At 31.0% G+C, this 15,508-nt stretch overlaps 1 protein-coding gene across 2 annotated transcripts; it reads left to right on the top strand.

Moving 5' to 3' along the window:
* The first annotated feature begins 7 nt into the window (after nucleotides 1-7).
* LOC129965677 (D-dopachrome decarboxylase-A-like) lies at nucleotides 8-3,319 on the top strand. 2 transcript variants are annotated; one of them, XM_056079781.1, is made up of 4 exons: nucleotides 8-156; nucleotides 308-416; nucleotides 863-1,035; nucleotides 2,478-3,319. In XM_056079781.1, exons 2-4 carry the CDS (start codon nucleotides 309-311, stop codon nucleotides 2,530-2,532), a joined length of 336 nt encoding a protein of 111 aa, XP_055935756.1. In that variant the 5' UTR covers nucleotides 8-156; nucleotide 308; the 3' UTR covers nucleotides 2,533-3,319. The 2 variants fall into 2 exon arrangements, with proteins under 2 accessions (XP_055935756.1, XP_055935755.1); XM_056079780.1 differs by having other exon boundaries at nucleotides 62-81.
* The last annotated feature ends 12,189 nt before the right edge of the window (nucleotides 3,320-15,508 follow it).

Raw genomic sequence — 15,508 nt, 5'->3', positions numbered from 1 at the left:
AGAATCTAAACTAAACTGGCAACATTGCCTTTATCGTCTGCTGCATTTAATCAAAACAGGTCAAAGTTTGAAAGTCATGCTGTGAGAATCGGAAATTAATTTTATTAAATATTTACATTATAAAGTGTAAGGTTGCGGCATTTGAAAAAAAAAAATGTACATATGTATTTGCGTAATGTTTTTCTCATCATAATAATATATATTTTTTATTGCATCATTACTTTTCTGTTTAATTTTTTTGTTTTAATAAATCGGAGAAAAATGTAATTTATCTTACTGATGATTTTTTTTTCTTTTTCTTTTCTAGAATGCCTATTGGTGTATTTTATACGAATGTTCCTGATAAAGATATGCCTGAAAATTTCGAAGTGGACTTATCAAAAATTTTAGCCGAGATACTTTCAAAACCTTTAGAGGTAGCATAATATTTGACTAGCGTAATTTGTAAAATAGTTGAAAGAAATTATTTGTATTTTCAGAGGAGAAAAAGATTTTTTTTTTTTTTTTAGATCATAAATGTGAGACTTGGAGAAGAGATTCTATAAACATGTGACAATGACATTTCGTATAAAAAAAGAATCTAACTTTTTGTAACCTCTACTATTTTAACATTCATTTATAAACTTAATTTGCATCATTTAATTTCGAATAGATGAAATAATATTTAAAGTTTTTACTAGAGTTTTATTACTTTTTGTTGAATTATCTTCCAAAAATATAAATAATTAATCATTTGTATAAATTTAATTAATGGAAAAAAGTAATGCAAAATTTCTGTGTAGAAATATTGTTATGAAATAATTCATTTGTTCACTTAAAATTAATATTTTTAATTTATTGATAACCCATCTCTATATTTTAGAGAATTCTTATTAATGTTATTCCTGGTCAAAGAATGGCTTATGGAGGAACATCAGAGCCAGCATGTTGGTTGAATTTGTGGTCAATAGGAGTTTTTGATAAGGAGAGAAATCCAAATTATGCCACAAAATTATATCCATTTATTACTGAATCTTTAGGCATAAAAAGTGAAAAGTAACTAGACTTTTTTATCTTTAATTTAATAATATAGTCTTATTGTTTTAAATTTATGTGTATTTTATAACTGTAGCTATAAGTATTCAAATTGGGAAGAAAAAATAGATTTAAGTAATTTGAAAAAATATGTGTTGAATTAATGCATATAATAATATTTGTGTTGAATTATGCACTATAATTTGAAAAATGCTATGAAATATAAACTTAATATGATAGATTATTATCTTTTGAACAGTATGTAAGTTAAAAATATGATGAAATCTACTTCTTAACTAGTATTGACTAGTATAAACCATATTGTTTACGAGTGAAATATATTTTTTAATCGACAAATAAAGCTTAAATGAAATATTTAAAAAAAGATCACTCTTATAGAATTATAATTATAGATAACAAATGAGCATTTGGAGATATAGAAATATGAGAACAAAGTTGAAGGAGAGATTGACAAATAGTGAGATAATAGAATTATCTGAGTATTTGTCATTAAACGTGAGCATAAATATGATTTTGTATATTATTGAAACTGCTTTAGCATTCCCTATGGATTTTGGCTGCATTAAGGTTATTATGGTTGCAAGTATTATAAAATGATAGGTATTGTGTGAGGAAAATTTCAATAGGATATTTTAGTCATAGTTTGTTCTTAATGATTCCTACAGAAAAGTCTTTTTACATTTCATATTTTGATAGATGTTAACTTGTACTATTTTAAAAACCTTCTACATATTCTAATTATTATATAATACAATTACCAGTGTGTCATATAATAATCTCTCCATCTGCCTCAAATTTTGCATATTATCTGAGCTGTTATCTGAAATGGGAAAAATTAAAATCCATCATTGACCTTAAGTAAACAAACTGTCTTTTTTGGTAAATAATCAAAACTTTGAAAAATGAATTTATTAACCTAGAAAATTTTAATAAATGTGTTGAATGGATATTAATTATTTCCTTTGATACATAAAAAGTTTTTTCAGCCATTTGGAGAATTAATTAGTTTCTTATAGAGGAACTTCAAGTAAACTCGTTGAGAAATTGTTGGTGAGCAGTATAAATCACAAGATTTTTTTTAATAAAATTTGAGCCTCATCCAATTAAAAAGTAATAAAAAATTTTATGGGAAAGTTTGAGAAAATATTAAATTAAACTGATAACAACTATTATGCAATTTTATATTTTTATTGAAAATTATAAATAATTAATTGTATAAAATGTAAGAAATTTTTATCTATTTTTAGAATTAAAATAAAAGAATCTCGGAAAATATAATTCTGATTTTTATTATTTTTAATTTAAGAAACATATCTGCTGAAGTAAACCATTATTGACTTTTGGGGGATGACAGGTCTAATAGTGTTTATATGTTTATAGTTATTTTTGTATATTAAATTATTTTTCTAATTTGTAATTTTACTTATTTATTTATTTTTCAGAATTGTTCTTCTATTTCATCCTATTGAAGCTTATCAAAAAGCTATGCCGTCATAGCTTTTAACTGATTAATCTGGAGCATTGCTTTTCAACTGTTTTAATTGAATGTGTAAATTGTTTCTTACATTGCTCTAGCATAATTGGAATGAACTTTTATCTTACTACTTATATAAATTCTTAACTTTTAATAAAATGCTAATGAATCATTCCATACTTCCAAATTAGAATATAGCTTTTTGTTTATTTGGAATATATATATATAGCTGAATAGAAATTTCATTTTAGGCTTTACTTGTAATGTATTATTATTAACTTTATATAGATTTTCTGTACTTTTCTCACTCATTTACATAAAACAGTGAAGTCATGAAGATTTTCTGTATTATAAAAACATTATTGTAGAATCTTATATTTTGTTTGCAATAACAGTTATGAATATGAAGTTTTAAGAATGACAAAAAGAAATTCTTATATTTATTTTATGCATTTTTTAAAAAATATTTTTGAAACTCTTTATGACTAAGTATTTTTCACAAATAAAAAGTATGTTACAAAGTTTTTAATTAATGTAAGAACATTAGTCTGAAATTCATAATACTTTATGAAAGTATCTACAAAAATATAGTATTAAATTATGTCTTTTTCATTGCTCAATGTCATAAAGAAAAAGTGCCATTATATGGGGAACTTATTCACTGTGCTTTAACAAATGTTAAAATCGTGCATGTTGTTATCCCTTGTTAATTTTTGCAAGACTTTAAACAATGTTCCTCAAAGTATGTGCAATAATATAAACTTGTTAATTGTTTTTTAAAAATAAAAATTTGTGAACTCCTTGGCTTTATTTGATTTTGATTATTTTTTTTATGTGTATAGGTATTTTATATATTAATCAGGGTGCATAGAAATCTGAAAAGTGCTTAAATTTGAAAAACATTTTTAAGCACCTTAAAAGTGCTTAATTTTCAGAAGAGGTCCTTAAAAAGTGTTTAATTTTCTCGTGAAGGTGAAGAAAAATTTTTGTTTTGGTTTGATTCCCCATAGGTTGAATATGATAATTCGAAATCATGGTCATGGAGGCTTGTTTTACCGGATGTATCAAAAAAGAAAACTAACAAAAGGGAAGAATGCGAAGAAATATTCCAGGGGTTCCAGCACATATTGAGATAACACTTAATAATACTTTTTCTTTTGCCTTTCGTTTAAAAAAAAAATCTTTGCTTCCTTTTTTAGTTTAAACTCTATAATTGTGCAAATCCCTGCTTGAAAGCCATGTGTATACGAGAAGGAATACGTCTGCGCATGCCCAGAATCTCTGATCGAATTTAGGCATTTATTTCTCATATATATCTTTATTTTGCAAATATTTTTCAATAAAATATTGAAATCTTTGTAACTTTTGGTCGAAATATTAGTACTTGACAAGAAAAATTATGATTTTCCCTAAACTTAAAAAAAAAAAAAAAAAAAAAAAAAAGAACTAAATAAAATGACAAAAAGTGAAAGCAAAACGAATGCGAAGAACGCGGATCGAACTTGCGGCCACGGCTTAGCAGACCGATACTCAACCGAGTAGATTACATACGACCCGTCGTGACAGTGAATTTACAGCCACATGTTTATTTTTTAGTTTAAACTCTACAATTGTGCAAATCCCTGCATGAAAGCCATATGTATACGAGAAGGAATACGTCTGCGCATGCCCAGAATCTCTGAACGAATTTAGGCTTTTATTTCTAAAATTCTTTAAATTGGAAGTATTTTTAAATAAAATATTGAAATCTTTGTCAATGTTGGTCGAAATATTAGTACTTGAAAAGAAAAATTATGATTTTCAGTAAACTTAAAGTAAAAAAGAATTAAATAATAGTAAAGCAAAACGAATGCGAACAACGCGGATCGAACCTGCGGCCACTGCTTGGGAGGCCGATACTCGGTTCACAAGGCTACATACGACCCGTCGTGACAGTGAATTTAAAGCCACATGTTTATTTATTAGTTTAAACTATAATTGTGCAAATCCCTGCTTGAAAGCCATGTGTATACGAGAAGGAATACGTCTGCGCATGCCCAGAATCTCTGAACGAATTTAGGCATTTATTTCTAATATATCTTTATTTTGCAAATATTTTTCAATAAAATATTGAAATCTTTGTAACTTTTGGTCGAAATATTAGTACTTGACAAGAAAAATTATGATTTTCCCTAAATTTAAAAAAAAAAAAAAAGAACTAAATAAAATGACAAAAAGTGAAAGCAAAACGAATGCGAAGAACGCGGATCGAACTTGCGGCCACGGCTTAGCACACCGATACTCAACCGAGTAGATTACAGACGACCCGTCGTGACAGTGAATTTAAAGCCACATGTTTATTTATTAGTTTAAACTATAATTGTGCAAATCCCTGCTTGAAAGCCATGTGTATACGAGAAGGAATACGTCTGCGCATGCCCAGAATCTCTGAACGAATTTAGGCATTTATTTCTAATATATCTTTATTTTGCAAATATTTTTCAATAAAATATTGAAATCTTTGTAACTTTTGGTCGAAATATTAGTACTTGACAAGAAAAATTATGATTTTCCCTAAATTTAAAAAAAAAAAAAAAAAAGAACTAAATAAAATGACAAAAAGTGAAAGCAAAACGAATGCGAAGAACGAGGATCGAACTTGCGGCCACGGCTTAGCAGACCGATACTCAACCGAGTAGATTACATACGACCCGTCGTGACAGTGAATTTACAGCCACATGTTTATTTTTTAGTTTAAACTCTACAATTGTGCAAATCCCTGCATGAAAGCCATATGTATACGAGAAGGAATACGTCTGCGCATGCCCAGAATCTCTGAACGAATTTAGGCTTTTATTTCTAAAATTCTTTAAATTGGAAGTATTTTTAAATAAAATATTGAAATCTTTGTCAATGTTGGTCGAAATATTAGTACTTGAAAAGAAAAATTATGATTTTCAGTAAACTTAAAGTAAAAAAGAATTAAATAATAGTAAAGCAAAACGAATGCGAACAACGCGGATCGAACCTGCAGCCACTGCTTGGGAGGCCGATACTCGGTTCACAAGGCTACATACGACCCGTCGTGACAGTGAATTTAAAGCCACATGTTTATTTATTAGTTTAAACTATAATTGTGCAAATCCCTGCTTGAAAGCCATGTGTATACGAGAAGGAATACGTCTGCGCATGCCCAGAATCTCTGAACGAATTTAGGCATTTATTTCTAATATATCTTTATTTTGCAAATATTTTTCAATAAAATATTGAAATCTTTGTAACTTTTGGTCGAAATATTAGTACTTGACAAGAAAAGTTATGATTTTCCCTAAATTTAAAAAAAAAAAAAAAGAACTAAATAAAATGACAAAAAGTGAAAGCAAAACGAATGCGAAGAACGCGGATCGAACTTGCGGCCACGGCTTAGCACACCGATACTCAACCGAGTAGATTACAGACGACCCGTCGTGACAGTGAATTTAAAGCCACATGTTTATTTATTAGTTTAAACTATAATTGTGCAAATCCCTGCTTGAAAGCCATGTGTATACGAGAAGGAATACGTCTGCGCATGCCCAGAATCTCTGAACGAATTTAGGCATTTATTTCTAATATATCTTTATTTTGCAAATATTTTTCAATAAAATATTGAAATCTTTGTAACTTTTGGTCGAAATATTAGTACTTGACAAGAAAAATTATGATTTTCCCTAAATTTTAAAAAAAAAAAAAAAAGAACTAAATAAAATGACAAAAAGTGAAAGCAAAACGAATGCGAAGAACGCGGATCGAACTTGCGGCCACGGCTTAGCACACCGATACTCAACCGAGTAGATTACAGACGACCCGTCGTGACAGTGAATTTAAAGCCACATGTTTATTTTTTAGTTTAAACTCTATAATTGTGCAAATCCCTGCATAAAAGCCATATGTATACGAGAAGGAATACGTCTGCGCATGCCCAGAATCTCTGAACGAATTTAGGCTTTTATTTCTAAAATTCTTTAATTTGGAAGTATTTTTAAATAAAATATTGAAATCTTTGTCGATGTTGGTCGAAATATTAGTACTTGAAAAGAAAAATTATGATTTTCACTAAACTTAAAGTAAAAAAGAATTAAATAATAGTAAAGCAAAACGTATGCGAACAACGCGGATCGAACCTGCGGCCACTGCTTGGGAGGACGATACTCGGTTCACAAGGCTACATACGACCCGTCGTGACAGTGAATTTAAAGCCACATGTTTATTTATTAGTTTAAACTATAATTGTGCAAATCCCTGCTTGAAAGCCATGTGTATACGAGAAGGAATACGTCTGCGCATGCCCAGAATCTCTGAACGAATTTAGGCATTTATTTCTAATATATCTTTATTTTGCAAATATTTTTCAATAAAATATTGAAATCTTTGTAACTTTTGGTCGAAATATTAGTACTTGACAAGAAAAATTATGATTTTCCCTAAATTTAAAAAAAAAAAAAAAGAACTAAATAAAATGACAAAAAGTGAAAGCAAAACGAATGCGAAGAACGCGGATCGAACTTGCGGCCACGGCTTAGCACACCGATACTCAACCGAGTAGATTACAGACGACCCGTCGTGACAGTGAATTTAAAGCCACATGTTTATTTATTAGTTTAAACTATAATTGTGCAAATCCCTGCTTGAAAGCCATGTGTATACGAGAAGGAATACGTCTGCGCATGCCCAGAATCTCTGAACGAATTTAGGCTTTTATTTCTAAAATTCTTTAATTTGGAAGTATTTTTAAATAAAATATTGAAATCTTTGTCAATGTTGGTCGAAATATTAGTACTTGAAAAGAAAAATTATGATTTTCACTAAACTTAAAGTAAAAAAGAATTAAATAAAATGACAAAAAGTGAAAGCAAAGCGAATGCGAAGAACACGGATCGAACTTGCGGCCACTGTTTAGCAGGCCGATTCTCAACCCAGAAGGCTACATACGATCCGTCGTGACAGAGAATTTAAAAACACATGGTTATTTATTAGTTTAAACTCTGTAATTGTGAAAATCCCTGCATGAAAGCCATGTGTATACGAGAAGGTATATGTCTGCGCATGCCCAAAATCTCGGAGCAAATTTAGGCTTTTATTCCTATAATTTCTTTAATTTGGAAGTACTTTTAAATAAAATATTGACATCTTTGTAAATTTTGGTAGAAATATTAGTACTTGAAAAGAAAAATTATGATTTTCACTAAACTTAAAAAAAAAGAATGAAATAAAATGACAAAAAGTGAAAGCAAAACTAATGCGAAGAACGCAGATCGAACTTGCGGCCACTGCTTAGCAGGCCGATACTCAACCCAGAAGGCTACATACGACTCGTCGTAACAGAGAATTTAAAAACACATGTTTATTTATTAGTTTAAACTCTATAATTGTGCAAATCACTGCATGAACGCCATGTGGATACGAGAAGGAATATGTCTGCGCATGCTCAGAATACTTGATCGAATTTAGGCTTTTATTTCTAATATATTTTTATTTTGCAAATGTTTTTCAATAAAATATTGAAATCTTTAAAACTTTTGGTCGAAATATTAGTACTTGAAAAGAAAAATTATGATTTTCACTAAACTTAGAAAAAAAAAAAAGAATTAAATAAAATTTCAAAAAGTGAAAGTAAAACGAATACGAAAAACGTGGATCGAACCTGCGGCTACTGGTCGGCAGCCCGATGGTTGGTCCAGAAGGCTACATACAATCCGTCGTGACAGAGAATTTAAAGCAACATGTTTATTTATTAGTTTAAACTCTATAATTGTGCGAATCCCTGCTTGAAGGCCATGTGTATACGAGAAGGAATACGTCTGCGCATGACCAGAATCTCTGAGCGAATTTAGGCATTTATTTCTAAAATTTCTTTTATTTGGAAGTATTTTTAAATAAAATATTGAAATCTTTGTAAATGTTGGTCGAAATATTAGTACTTGACAAGAAAAATTATGATTTTCCCTAAACTTAAAAAAAAAAAAAAAAAAAAGAACTAAATAAAATGACAAAAAGTGAAAGCAAAACGAATGCGAAGAACGCGGATCGAACTTGCGGCCACGGCTTAGCAGACCGATACGCAACCGAGTAGATTACATACGACCCGTCGTGACAGTGAATTTACAGCCACATGTTTATTTTTTAGTTTAAACTCTATAATTGTGCAAATCCCTGCATGAAAGCCATATGTATACGAGAAGGAATACGTCTGCGCATGCCCAGAATCTCTGAACGAATTTAGGCTTTTATTTCTAAAATTCTTTAAATTGGAAGTATTTTTAAATAAAATATTGAAATCTTTGTCAATGTTGGTCGAAATATTAGTACTTGAAAAGAAAAATTATGATTTTCAGTAAACTTAAAGTAAAAAAGAATTAAATAATAGTAAAGCAAAACGAATGCGAACAACGCGGATCGAACCTGCGGCCACTGCTTGGGAGGCCGATACTCGGTTCACAAAGCTACATACGACCCGTCGTGACAGTGAATTTAAAGCCACATGTTTATTTATTAGTTTAAACTATAATTGTGCAAATCCCTGCTTGAAAGCCATGTGTATACGAGAAGGAATACGTCTGCGCATGCCCAGAATCTCTGAACGAATTTAGGCATTTATTTCTAATATATCTTTATTTTGCAAATATTTTTCAATAAAATATTGAAATCTTTGTAACTTTTGGTCGAAATATTAGTACTTGACAAGAAAAATTATGATTTTCCCTAAATTTAAAAAAAAAAAAAAAAGAACTAAATAAAATGACAAAAAGTGAAAGCAAAACGAATGCGAAGAACGCGGATCGAACTTGCGGCCACGGCTTAGCACACCGATACTCAACCGAGTAGATTACAGACGACCCGTCATGACAGTGAATTTAAAGCCACATGTTTATTTATTAGTTTAAACTATAATTGTGCAAATCCCTGCTTGAAAGCCATGTGTATACGAGAAGGAATACGTCTGCGCATGCCCAGAATCTCTGAACGAATTTAGGCATTTATTTCTAATATATCTTTATTTTGCAAATATTTTTCAATAAAATATTGAAATCTTTGTAACTTTTGGTCGAAATATTAGTACTTGACAAGAAAAATTATGATTTTCCCTAAATTTAAAAAAAAAAAAAAAAAGAACTAAATAAAATGACAAAAAGTGAAAGCAAAACGAATGCGAAGAACGCGGATCGAACTTGCGGCCACGGCTTAGCACACCGATACTCAAACGAGTAGATTACAGACGACCCGTCGTGACAGTGAATTTAAAGCCACATGTTTATTTATTAGTTTAAACTATAATTGTGCAAATCCCTGCTTGAAAGCCATGTGTATACGAGAAGGAATACGTCTGCGCATGCCCAGAATCTCTGAACGAATTTAGGCATTTATTTCTAATATATCTTTATTTTGCAAATATTTTTCAATAAAATATTGAAATCTTTGTAACTTTTGGTCGAAATATTAGTACTTGACAAGAAAAATTATGATTTTCCCTAAATTTAAAAAAAAAAAAAAAGAACTAAATAAAATGACAAAAAGTGAAAGCAAAACGAATGCGAAGAACGCGGATCGAACTTGCGGCCACGGCTTAGCACACCGATACTCAACCGAGTAGATTACAGACGACCCGTCGTGACAGTGAATTTAAAGCCACATGTTTATTTTTTAGTTTAAACTCTATAATTGTGCAAATCCCTGCATAAAAGCCATATGTATACGAGAAGGAATACGTCTGCGCATGCCCAGAATCTCTGAACGAATTTAGGCTTTTATTTCTAAAATTCTTTAAATTGGAAGTATTTTTAAATAAAATATTGAAATCTTTGTCAATGTTGGTCGAAATATTAGTACTTGAAAAGAAAAATTATGATTTTCAGTAAACTTAAAGTAAAAAAGAATTAAATAATAGTAAAGCAAAACGAATGCGAACAACGCGGATCGAACCTGCGGCCACTGCTTGGGAGGCCGATACTCGGTTCACAAGGCTACATACGACCCGTCGTGACAGTGAATTTAAAGCCACATGTTTATTTATTAGTTTAAACTATAATTGTGCAAATCCCTGCTTGAAAGCCATGTGTATACGAGAAGGAATACGTCTGCGCATGCCCAGAATCTCTGAACGAATTTAGGCATTTATTTCTAATATATCTTTATTTTGCAAATATTTTTCAATAAAATATTGAAATCTTTGTAACTTTTGGTCGAAATATTAGTACTTGACAAGAAAAGTTATGATTTTCCCTAAATTTAAAAAAAAAAAAAAGAACTAAATAAAATGACAAAAAGTGAAAGCAAAACGAATGCGAAGAACGCGGATCGAACTTGCGGCCACGGCTTAGCACACCGATACTCAACCGAGTAGATTACAGACGACCCGTCGTGACAGTGAATTTAAAGCCACATGTTTATTTATTAGTTTAAACTATAATTGTGCAAATCCCTGCTTGAAAGCCATGTGTATACGAGAAGGAATACGTCTGCGCATGCCCAGAATCTCTGAACGAATTTAGGCATTTATTTCTAATATATCTTTATTTTGCAAATATTTTTCAATAAAATATTGAAATCTTTGTAACTTTTGGTCGAAATATTAGTACTTGACAAGAAAAATTATGATTTTCCCTAAATTTAAAAAAAAAAAAAAAGAACTAAATAAAATGACAAAAAGTGAAAGCAAAACGAATGCGAAGAACGCGGATCGAACTTGCGGCCACGGCTTAGCACACCGATACTCAACCGAGTAGATTACAGACGACCCGTCGTGACAGTGAATTTAAAGCCACATGTTTATTTATTAGTTTAAACTATAATTGTGCAAATCCCTGCTTGAAAGCCATGTGTATACGAGAAGGAATACGTCTGCGCATGCCCAGAATCTCTGAACGAATTTAGGCTTTTATTTCTAAAATTCTTTAATTTGGAAGTATTTTTAAATAAAATATTGAAATCTTTGTCAATGTTGGTCGAAATATTAGTACTTGAAAAGAAAAATTATGATTTTCACTAAACTTAAAGTGAAAAAGAATTAAATAAAATGACAAAAAGTGAAAGCAAAGCGAATGCGAAGAACACGGATCGAACTTGCGGCCACTGTTTAGCAGGCCGATTCTCAACCCAGAAGGCTACATACGATCCGTCGTGACAGAGAATTTAAAACCACATGGTTATTTATTAGTTTAAACTCTGTAATTGTGCAAATCCCTGCATGAAAGCCATGTGTATACGAGAAGGAATATGTCTGCGCATGCCCAAAATCTCGGAGCAAATTTAGGCTTTTATTCCTATAATTTCTTTAATTTGGAAGTACTTTTAAATAAAATATTGACATCTTTGTAAATTTTGGTAGAAATATTAGTACTTGAAAAGAAAAATTATGATTTTCACTAAACTTAAAAAAAAAAGAATGAAATAAAATGACAAAAAGTGAAAGCAAAACTAATGCGAAGAACGCAGATCGAACTTGCGGCCACTGCTTAGCAGGCCGATACTCAACCCAGAAGGCTACATACGACTCGTCGTAACAGAGAATTTAAAAACACATGTTTATTTATTAGTTTAAACTCTATAATTGTGCAAATCACTGCATGAACGCCATGTGGATACGAGAAGGAATATGTCTGCGCATGCTCAGAATACTTGATCGAATTTAGGCTTTTATTTCTAATATATTTTTATTTTGCAAATGTTTTTCAATAAAATATTGAAATCTTTAAAACTTTTGGTCGAAATATTAGTACTTGAAAAGAAAAATTATGATTTTCACTAAACTTAAAAAAAAAAAAAAGAATTAAATAAAATTTCAAAAAGTGAAAGTAAAACGAATACGAAAAACGTGGATCGAACCTGCGGCTACTGGTCGGCAGCCCGATGGTTGGTCCAGAAGGCTACATACAATCCGTCGTGACAGAGAATTTAAAGCAACATGTTTATTTATTAGTTTAAACTCTATAATTGTGCGAATCCCTGCTTGAAGGCCATGTGTATACGAGAAGGAATACGTCTGCGCATGACCAGAATCTCTGAGCGAATTTAGGCATTTATTTCTAAAATTTCTTTTATTTGGAAGTATTTTTAAATAAAATATTGAAATCTTTGTAAATGTTGGTCGAAATATTAGTACTTGAAAAGAAAAATTATGATTTTCACTAAACTTAAAGTAAAAAAATAAGAAATAAAAAGAAAAAAATTGAAAGTAAAACGAATTCGAAATAAGCGGATCGAACCTGCGTCCACTGCTTCGCATGCCGATACTCGGTCCACAAGGCTACATACGACTAGTCGTGACACAGAATTTAAAGCCACATGTTAATTTATTAGTTTAAACTCTATAATTGTGCAAATCCCTGCATGAAAGCCATGTGGATACGAGAAGAAATACTTCTGCGCATGCACAGAATCTCGGAGCAAATTCAGGCTTTTATTTCGAAAATTTCTTTAATTTGGAAGTATTTTTAAATAAAATATTGAAATCTTTGTAAATTTTGGTCGAAATATCAGTACTTGAAAAGAAAAATTATGATTTTCACTAAAGTTAAAAAAAAAAAAAGAATTAAATAAAATGACAAAAAGTGAAAGCAAAACGAAATCTAAGAACGCGGATCGAACTTGCGGCCACTGCTTAGCAGGCCGATACTCAACCCAGAAGGCTACATACGACCCGTCGAGACAGAGAATTTAAAGCCACATGTTTATTTATTAGTTTAAACTCTATAATTGTGCAAATCCCTGCTTGAAAGCCATGTGTATACGAGAAGGAATACGTCTGCGCCTGCCCAGAATCTCGGAGCAAATTTAGGCTTTTATTTCTAAAATTTCTTTAATTTGGAAGTATTTTTAAATAAAATATTGAAATCTTTGTCAATGTTGGTCGAAATATTAGTACTTGAAAAGAAAAATTATGATTTTCACTAAACTTAAAGTAAAAAAGAATTAAATAAAAAGAAAAAAAGTGAAAGCAAAACGAATTCGAACTACGCGGATCGAAACTGCTTCCACTGCTTCGCAGGCCGATACTCGGTCCACAATTCTACATACGACCTGTCGTGACAGATAATTTAAAGCCACATGTTTATCTATTAGTTTAAACTGTATAGTTGTGCAAATCCCTGCATGAAAGCCATGTGGATACGAGAAGAAATACTTCTGCGCATGCACAGAATCTCGGAGCAAATTCAGGCTTTTATTTCGAAAATTTCTTTAATTTTTAAGTATTTTTAAATAAAATATTGAAATTTTTGTCAATGTTGGTCGAAATATTAGTACTTGAAAAGAAAAATTATGATTTTCACTAAACTTAAAGTAAAAAAGAATTAAATAAAAAGAAAAAAAGTGAAAGCAAAACGAATTCGAACTACGCGGATCGAAACTGCGTCCACTGCTTCGCAGGCCGACACTCGGTCCACAATTCTACATACGACCTGTCGTGACAGATAATTTAAAGCCACATGTTTATCTATTAGTTTAAACTGTGTAGTGCAAATCCCTGCATGAAAGCCATATGTATACGAGAAGGAATACGTCTGCGCATGCCCAGAATCTCTGAACGAATTCAGGCTTTTATTTCTAAAATTCTTTAATTTGGAAGTATTTTTAAATAAAATATTGAAATCTTTGTCAATGTTGGTCGAAATATTAGTACTTGAAAAGAAAAATTATGATTTTCATTAAACTTAAAAAAAAAAAAAAAAAAGAATTAAATAAAATGAAAAAAAGTGAAAGTAAAACGAATACTAACAACGTGGATCGAACATGCGGCGACTGGTCGGCAGGCCGATACTCGGTCCACAAGGCTACATACGATCCGTCGTGACAGAGAATTTAAAGCCACATGTTTATTTATTAGTTTAAACTCTGTAATTGTGCAAATCCCTTCATGAAAGGCATGTGTATACGATAAGGAAAAAGTCTGCGCATGCCCAGAATCTCTGAGCGAATTTTGACTTTTATTTCTAAAATTTCTTTAATTTGGAAGTATTTTTAAATAAAATATTGAAATCTTTGTAAATGTTGGTCGAAATGTTAGTACTTGAAAAGAAAAATTATGATTTTCACTAAACGTAAAGTAAAAAAATATTAAATAAAAAGAAAAAAAGTGAAAGCAAAACGAATTTCAATTACGCGGATCGAACCTGCGTCCACTGCTTCGCAGGCCGATACTCGGTCCACATGGCTACATACGACCTGTCGTGACAGAGAATTTAAAGCCACATGGTTATTTATTAGTTTAAACTCTATAATTGTGCAAATCCCTGCATGAAAGCGACGTGGATACGAGAAGAAATACTTCTGCGCATGCACAGAATCTCGGAGCAAATTCAGGCTTTCATTTCTAAAATTCTTTAATTTTTAAGTATTTTTAAATAAAATTTTGAAATCTTTGTCAATGTTGGTCGAAATATTAGTACTTGAAAAGAAAAATTATGATTTTCACTAAACTTAAAAAAAAAAATTATTAAATAAAAAGAAAAGAAGTGAAAGCAAAACGAATTCGAACTACGCGGATCGAACCTGCGTCCTCAGCTTCGCATGCCGATACTCAGTCCACAAGCCTACATACGACCTGTTGTCACAGATAATTTAAAGCCACATGTTTATCTATTAGTTTAAACTGTATAGTTGTGCAAATCCCTGCATGGAAGCCATGTGGATACGAGAAGGAAAACGTCTGCGCATGCCCAGAATCTCGTAGCAAATTTAGTTTTTTATTTCTAAAATTTCTTTAATTTGGAAGTATTTTTAAATAAAAACAAAATCTTTGTAAATTTTGGTCGAAATATTAGTACTTGGAAAGAAAAATTTATGATTTTATCTAAACTTAAAAAAAAAAAGAATTAAATAAAATGACAAAAAGTGATAGCAAAACGAATGCGTACAACGCGGTTCGAACCTGCCGCCACTGATCGGCAGGCCGATACTCGGTCCACAAGGCTACATACGACCTGTCGTGGCAGAGAATTTAAAGCCACATGGTTTTTTAATATTTTAAACTCTATAATTGTGCAA

The sequence above is a fragment of the Argiope bruennichi genome, chromosome 4, assembly GCF_947563725.1.
Source record: "Argiope bruennichi chromosome 4, qqArgBrue1.1, whole genome shotgun sequence".
NCBI lineage: Eukaryota > Metazoa > Arthropoda > Arachnida > Araneae > Araneidae > Argiope > Argiope bruennichi.
This window is presented reverse-complemented; position numbering and strand designations above follow the sequence as displayed.

What these genes read in the sequence shown, in the direction of transcription:
- LOC129965677 (XM_056079780.1), top strand. An exon ending in TACTTTCAAAACCTTTAGAG is followed by an intron (nt 417 to 862) that starts GTAGCATAATAT and finishes TCTATATTTTAG; the next exon opens with AGAATTCTTATTAATGTTAT. An exon ending in TTAGGCATAAAAAGTGAAAA is followed by an intron (nt 1,036 to 2,477) that starts GTAACTAGACTT and finishes TTTATTTTTCAG; the next exon opens with AATTGTTCTTCTATTTCATC.